The sequence below is a fragment of the Pteronotus mesoamericanus genome, unplaced genomic scaffold (genome assembly GCF_021234165.1).
Source record: "Pteronotus mesoamericanus isolate MK-2021 breed Mesoamerican mustached bat unplaced genomic scaffold, CSHL_Meso_final contig_78, whole genome shotgun sequence".
Lineage (NCBI taxonomy): Eukaryota > Metazoa > Chordata > Mammalia > Chiroptera > Mormoopidae > Pteronotus > Pteronotus mesoamericanus.
In genome coordinates, this window is record NW_026555258.1 from 19,146,686 (window position 1) to 19,154,988 (window position 8,303).

Here is an 8,303-nt window from a genome sequence, read left to right on the forward strand (position 1 = left end):
AAATGAGTGATTTCAGGGACTGAAAAGCTGGAATTAAGAATATAATCTATATTTCCATTCCTTTTACAGTTATAGTAAACTCTTAATGATTCAGAATAGTAGGGGAAGAAAGAGAACAAAGTTGATCTAAATTGGTAAAACATCTAAAGCATAAAGTTTGATTTAAAATATTGAATTCTATTAATTTCCAGAAATGAGAGTATAACAGTATTTTTGGGAGTATGGACTCTGGATCCAGTGTCTAAAAGCGGAAATTCTAGGGTTTGTCTCCTGTCTGCCACTTTCTAGTATCATGGCGTTGAGCAAGTTACTTAACTTTTCTCGGTCTCAGTTTCTTCGTCTGCATGATGGGGTAATAGTTTCTATCTCATTTGGCTGCTGTGCAGAGTAAATGAGTTAATATTGGTAAACCATATAGAAAAGCACCATTAAAGTGATTGTTGAATAAAAATAAAAGTAAACAAACATCTTATCGTTGGAAATTGCTGTTTCCAAGAGACTCATGCTACTGAGCAAATACTGATATTATTGTTATTGTTGTTATTGCTAAAATACACTGAGTGACTTTTTCTTAGCACTCATTTACTACTTACAACAAAGCTAATAAATATAGTAATTTTGTTTAGTTGAGAAAACTGAGATATGGAAAGTAATTTGCCTAAGTTCACCCATTTTAGTAAATGACAAAAAAAAAGGTTTGAGCCCAGTCCACCCAAATCCAGAAAATGTTAAAGAACATTTGTTACAGTGCTTATCTTTTGCCTACAATCTTGTGCTATTAAAAACCATACCTCTATAAGCATCAAAACGTGTCAACTGAAAGTAGTTTTTCATGCCTCAGTTAGCAGCTCTGTGTTTTGCGCAAAGTACTTATCTTCATAAATGTCTCATAAATACTCATTTTCAGTAGTGTCTGAATTAATAAGATTTTATTAAATCAATTATTTTATCATCATTAAAACTTTCTGATCATTCAGAATATAAACATTTTATTTCACATGGTGATCTGGTGGCTTTGAATTCTGGTATTTTTATGTTAAACTGAAATTATTTCATCTTATGGTTGCTTGCTCCATAATTTTTTATACCTATTTTTTTGTTCTCTCTTTTTTCAACCCTCCCGATCCCCTGCAGGCGCCTTCATCATCTGTTGGACTCCTGGACTGGTCTTGCTGCTCCTCGATGTGTGCTGTCCACAATGCGATGTCCTGGCCTATGAGAAATTTTTCCTTCTGCTTGCCGAGTTCAATTCTGCCATGAACCCCATCATCTATTCCTACCGCGACAAGGAGATGAGCGCCACCTTTAGGCAGATCCTCTGCTGCCAGCGCAATGAGAACACTAGCGGCCCCACAGAAGGCTCAGACCGCTCAGCTTCCTCCCTCAACCACACCATCTTGGCTGGAGTTCACAACAATGACCACTCTATGGTTTAGAAAGGAAACTAAGAAGGCAGCCATCATCTGCGAAGGGATGGAGAGACTCCCCCCACCCCAATGTGAGGGCAAGGTGTGGGGTGTCAGAGAGAGGAAAAATAAACTCATGTACTTAAACACTAACCAATGGCAGTATTTGTTCCCAGACCCAGCAAGACTTGATATACATTGAAAAGTAGCTTATGTGACAACCCTCATCTGGATCCCCATTGCTTTTGAAAGTAGAAAGTGGAGACCTTGTAATGGAATTCATAAATAGACTCTGGAGTGTCCATTTAGGCAGACTTCAAAAGATTTTGTGTGGTTTGGTGCAAGTCAGAATAAATTCTGACTAATTGAATCCACAGCTTCATTTGCATACAGACTTCCCTTTTTTATTTTTAAAGAATACATTTCATTTAATAAACATGTTTATGCCTATCAGCATGCTTGTGATGGATAAGCCTATAGACTGTTTTTAAACTACCATAACTTCATTTTTTTTCCTTATGTAGGAAAACTGTAAATTAGAATTATTTTTTTTTAGAAAGCATGCATGTAATGTATGTATGCAGTATGCCTTACTTAAAAAAGATAAAAGGGTATAAATTTTAAATCTTCTAGAAAATAGAAGAACCTAGATGTCAAAGCCAGTATTTGTTTAGGTTATGGAACAAACAATACTCTAATCACAATATTACCTTTTTATTAAAGTGTTGTAACACATATAAAACAAAAATGGGATGTAAGTTTATTACCAAAATAATATGTACTCTAAAAAAGTCATAGAAGATACACAGTAATATTGTTCCCACATATTTATATCAAGTACATTCTAATTATTAGTACATTTGAGGAATTTTTAAATAGTCTGAGTTTTTCTGTATTATGAAATAATACATACTCATTGTAGAAAACTTGAAAAATGCAGACATGCGTAAAACAGAAAATATAATTACTGATACTATCCCAACCCAGGGGTAACCACCATTAACAGCCTTTCCCCTGTGTACACCTATATACACATATTATATGCCTTTTATATAATTGGGTTCATACTGTAAACAATTTTATAACCAGGTGTTTTTTTTTTTCACTAAAAAATTGCCACATTTTCCTATGGCATTAAATGTTTTACAAAAACATAATTTTCATGCTATATAATATTCCATTTAATGGATGCAGCTCAGTTTATTTAGCCATTTCCATATTGTTGATTACTTAGATTATTTCTAATTTTCATTGTTATAAAGATGTTGCAAAAATTTTATGTACATAAAACTGTCCACATAATTATTTGCTTAGGACATGTTCCCATGAAGGATTTTTTAAAAATGTGAAATGTCTTTTTATGCTCATACCTTTTATAAAAAGGGATTTCCTGCTTTGCACCTCATGGGTGACAATTGTGAGGAAAGCCAGTGAAATTACCTTTTTACAAAGGAAGTCCAGTGGTTAGTTTAGAGTGACTTTCTAGTCCAACAAGATGGACTAGACACTGTCAACTGTCGCAGATATCAAGGATACCCGAATTAATATGTATAGCAATTCCAAATTTTGTCTGAGGGACCAGTTATTCAACTTTTAGTAGCCATAACTGCAATGCGTATCAATAAAATTCAAGAAAACGCAAAATCAAATGTGCCAAGTGAATGAAGGATTTTCATATCAAATGTCTTGGGACCCTTCTGTAGCAAATTGGTTGAGTGTGACTGGATATGTGACTGGATACTGTGTATTCTCTAAGAATCACCCCAGATAGACTGCTGCCATGTTAGGTGATAACCTATTTAATTCATTGTCTAGGAAAACTAGCAATTGCACCAGTTTGTTGTAACAGGTAACCAGTAAAGTCACAGGCATGAAGCAGGTATGGGAAAGTCAGGAGGATGTTTAGGAGCAAGATGTCCAGGAGGAGAATGATTGTCAAGGGAGGAGGGAGTCCGTGCATAGTCACCATTTGAACAGAGGGCAGACTTGGGAAGCGCCCAGAGTAAAAAGAATATGGGTGAACTGTTCGCAGAAAGGTGTTTGCACATACTTTATACAATACACAGAGCATTTTATATTGGAAGTGAAAGAAATGAACTTGGACTTTTACTCATGTGCATGTGTTCTGAAGGAGATATGGACTATTTGACATTAAAAACATACTAATTGGACCTTAATAAATCCTTCTCAATCAGTGTTTTGCAATGCGTGGTTCTGGTCAGTGCTATTCTTTGGTTTACATTGCATGGTGCCTTTCTTCTTGTGACCGGCTTTATTTTCCTGCCACAAGGAAACTTTCTGATTTCTGAGGTGAAACTCCCACCATGTGCTTCCCCAACTCAGAACTGCTTTTTTTCAACCTAAGTAATAAGTCTTTCCATTGTCCAGTTGCATTAAAGTCTAAGGGACAATACATGACTTCAACAGTATAACTGTTAGAGTAAGTTTCTTTTTGAAAAAATCTCTGATTTGATAAGACCTTTGTGATGGCTTATGAAAAACTCTCATGAGGAATTTATAACGTCACAGTGGCCTTTATACTTAGAGATTTAGTAATGAGATAAAAATGATAGGTATCTTTCTGTTACATGCTAATTATATTCTTTTCAATATATTGCTAAGAAGTTAGAAAAATGATAAAATGTTTATTCGAATGAATGTCTTAATGAATATTTGGAAGAGAATGCTGTACCTTTAAGTTCAGGTGGATGTTAAGCTTTTTTAGAAATCAAATGTCTCAGAACTCCTCACAAATTAGCCACTGCTCACATATACCAGTTCCCTCTTCCCAATTTTGCTTTCCATGGTCTCAGTTCCCATGGTCAACCATGGCCTGAAAATAAATGGAAAATTTGAGAAATAATTCATAAGTCTTAAACTGAATGCTGTTCTAAGTCATGTGATGAAATCTCGAATGACGAGCTTCGGCCCACTGTGACGTGAAACATCCCTTTGTTCCGCATCTCCACGCTGAGTGTGCTCCTCCACCATCTTGCTTATCAGAAGGACTGTGACTATACTGTGGCAGTGGTTTTCACATCACCCTTATCTTGCTTAATAATGATCCCAAAGTGCAAAACTAGTAATGCCAAAGAGAAGCTGTAGTATGCTTCCGTTACGTGAAAAGATGAAAATTCTCAAGAAGGAAAGGAAAAAACCCTGTAAGCTGAGATTTCTAAGATCTATGGTAAAAACAAATCTTCTGTGAAATACAATATTTTGAGACAAAAAGAGCACATTCATATAACTTTAATTTCAGTATCTTACAACAACTATTCTGTTTTACTATTAGTTGTTAATCTCTTACTGTGTCTAATTTATAAATTATTATTAGTTATGTATAAGAAAAACAGTACACATAGAGTTGAGTACTTTCTGTGGTTTTAGGCGTCCACTGGGGGACTTGGAACATATACCCAGAGATAAGAAAGGATATTGTAGTACGTTTTTTTTGTACAGGAAGACAATCATTTCTATATTCAGCTAACACTACAAAATTAGTGAGTCTTACTGGTTTTTGCATTCTTGCTCCTAAATATTGCTTTAGGTTCCACTTTTCACCTTTCTAATTTACTCCATTTTTTCTCTCCGCTTCTGAAATGTAAATGTGTGATATTTCTGGCCCTTCTTTTTTAACCCAGAATGTGATTCATGCTAGATAAAAACTATAGAAATATGTATTTATCAAATGTCTTCATACCAAGGTGAACACAGCATTTTTATGTAAAGACCTTTGGAAACAACTTTTTTATTTTTTTAACACCAAGTGCGCTCCACCTGTTCCCAAACCCTCAGGAGGACTGGGCTTCATCTGTGTGTTGGGACGGTTTGGCTTTAGGCACCATACGACAGAAGAAACGTGTGTAACTAGGAGCCAGAATGGACTCCGAATCAGGGACCATTCATGCTCTGACATTCCCCTGTACCTTGTATAGTCTACATATTGAACTCTCTCATTCTTCCCTCACGTTTCTAATGCTCATATTCACAGATTATTCACTAATAATCTGTTTAATGACGTAGCATGTAAAGACCATTTTAAAATCTAAAGCAGATGTTGGCAAACTAAGACACATTGGACAAATCGACCTGTTTTTGTATGACTTAGGTGATAGGGATGGGTTTTACATCTTTAAATGATTGAGAAAAAGAATATTTTGTGATGCATGAAAATAACATGAAATTCAAATTTTAGTGTCCATAAATAAAGTTTTACTGGAACACAGCCACGCTCACTAGGTTAGATTTTGTTTAAGGCTGTTTTGGTACTACCACAGCACAATTGAAGAATTGCAACAGAACCTGTTTCTCAAAGTCTCTAAAATATTTATTGTTTGACGCTTTACAGAAAAAGTGTGCCTACCGATGATTTAGCAAATTCCATTTTCAATTATGCCATCCTCATTTTACTGTATGTTTATTGGAAGATGGAAAGAGAAATTGGGCACACTGTCATCGCTTGAATGCTAAACTGCAGAGAAAATAAGCACAAATGCATTTTTAAAAAATAATAGACATAATTTTATTTTGAAACAATCTCAAACTTACAGAAAAGTTTGCTGAATTTAGAGAACATTTTTCCTGAACCATTTATAAGCTGCCAACATGGTGCCCTATCATCCCTGGGTACTGTGTAATTGTTGCAGACAAAGACATTATCTTTAATCACCTCATGGCAATCATCAAAACCAGGAAGTTAACATGGATACATAAGCTAACATTTAATTCACAGACCCCATTCAAGTTTAACCTATTTTTCCAATAATATTTCTTATAGCAAAAGAATCCAGTCTAGGATTACTGGTTGTATTTACTTGTTCTGTCTCTTAAGCCTTCTGTAATCTTGAACAGTCCCTCAGTGTTTTCATGACCTTCATTCATGTCCTTGACATTTAAAGATCACAGGTCAGTTCATATATAGAATGTCCCCCAACCTGGGTTTTTCTGATATTTCTTCATGGTTAGAATCATGTTGTTTATCTTTAACAAAATAACACAGAAGCACGGTTGTGGTTCTCACTGCATCCTGTTGAGGGGCACGTGATATTGACTTGTTCCATTATTAGTGACCTTAATTTTGATTACTTGATTACAGTGCTTCTGCCAGGTTTCTCCGTTGTGAAAAAAAAAACCCTACTTTTTTTCCTATTTATAATAAGGTTTTTGTAGGAGATATCCTGTTCCTCATCAAATTTTGACATCTAGTTTCAGCGTCCATTGATATTCCTTGGGTGAATTAATCATTACACTAATGGTTGCCAAATGAATTTCTTTTCTCTTTAAAATGCATTAGTTAGCTCTCCACTATGAGAAAAAAATTTTGTCCTCTCATTTATTTATATAAGTATGAGCTCATGAATTCTGACTGTATTCAATTAGTTGTAATGTTGCTATCACTTTAAAATTAAATTTTACTTTTGAGATAATTTTGGACTCATATGCAGCTGTAAAAAAAATAATGGTGGGTTCCCTCTACACTAGACCCAGTTTCCCCCAGAGCTGATGTCTTCTAAAACCACAGTATAACATTACAGCCAGGATATTGACATTGATACAGTGAAGGTATAGAACAGTTCTAAAGCCACAAGGATCCCTCCTGTTATATTTTTATAGCTACACTCAATCCCCAATCCTCCTCCTGACCCTTAGCCACCACTAATCTGCTCTCCATTTCTTCAATTACATTTTAACCATTTTTTCATACTGAAGCCTCTAAAACTACTTTATAACAGTGGTTTAATTGGTTGGGGCTGATGTATCAGGTTGGCCAAAAAGTTCATTTAGTTTTTTCTGTAAAATAAAAGACACATTTTTCATTTTCACCAATAACTTTGGTTTGGATATTTTGAATATGTCAGCTATCTCTCATGGTGATATAATACTGGTTAGTCTCACATAGTGTCTTGATTTGATTGTTATCAACTTCAACTGGTGTACCTGACTGTAAAGCATTGTCCAGCAAGAAATCTCCAGCACAAAACTTTGCAAACCACTTTTGACACATTTGATCACTCACAGCACCTTCTCTATATACTGCACAAATTTTTTTTGTGTTTCAGTTGCATTTTTACCTTTTTTGAAATAATAAAGCATAATATGCTGAAACTATTGCATATTTTCTTCCATCTTCAATATTAAACTGGCTACATAAAAATTCACCAATTTTGTGCATGCTGATATGACAGTTGTCACAATACAATCTAACAAAATTGTTTCGAATGAAGTTCCAGGCAACTAAGCACTACTAGAGCCATCTTATGGAAAAAACCAAACAAACATTTTGGCCAACCCAGTACCTCCTTAGGAGGTGTGTGTGTGTGTGTGTTTCTTGAAGAGAGAGAAAGAGACTTTTGTGATTAGAAAAGCTGCACAAATATATATGTATTTTAAGGAATACAGAAATGAAAAAAGAAGACAGTAAAAATCTCTCTTTGAAGGCCTTGTAGGATGGAAACTAGACCACAGCTACTTGTTGCCCACATTACCTGATAAACAATAAACGCAGACATTCACAGAAGACACTTTGTTTTGTGTAACTCTCAGTGTCTTCCCATTGGCATTAGGGGAGTTAGGCCTTTTTTGCTTTGTATGACATTGTTTATCTTTGGTTTTCATCTTACCTCTTACCTTGCATTTTCCTTTTAGGAAAGGAATCTTGTTTTACTTTGTGTCTTTCAACTCACATATCATAGTGCTAAGTAGTACTTAATGCTTACTTGTTTAAATGAAATAAAATGTGTGAGCCACAAGTAAAGGCACTCTTCACCAGGAAATATTCTTTAGTTCCATAACCCTGATAAAGGTTTTCCTTCATGTTTAAGAATATTGCAGTTAAAATTAAGCAGGAACATGAAAAACCAAGGTCAAGGTCTTTGGGTGATACAATGTTTTATTAAT

At 35.0% G+C, this 8,303-nt stretch overlaps 1 protein-coding gene across 1 annotated transcript in view; it reads left to right on the forward strand.

Moving 5' to 3' along the window:
- The window catches only part of LPAR1 (lysophosphatidic acid receptor 1), a 137,840-nt gene extending 134,256 nt beyond the window's left edge, over positions 1 to 3,584 (forward strand). The window contains exon 4 of the mRNA XM_054584532.1: positions 1,135 to 3,584. Coding sequence (XP_054440507.1) covers positions 1,135 to 1,436 — 302 coding nt within the window. The 3' untranslated portion in view covers positions 1,437 to 3,584. The remainder of the gene's footprint in view (positions 1 to 1,134) is intronic.
- The last annotated feature ends 4,719 nt before the right edge of the window (positions 3,585 to 8,303 follow it).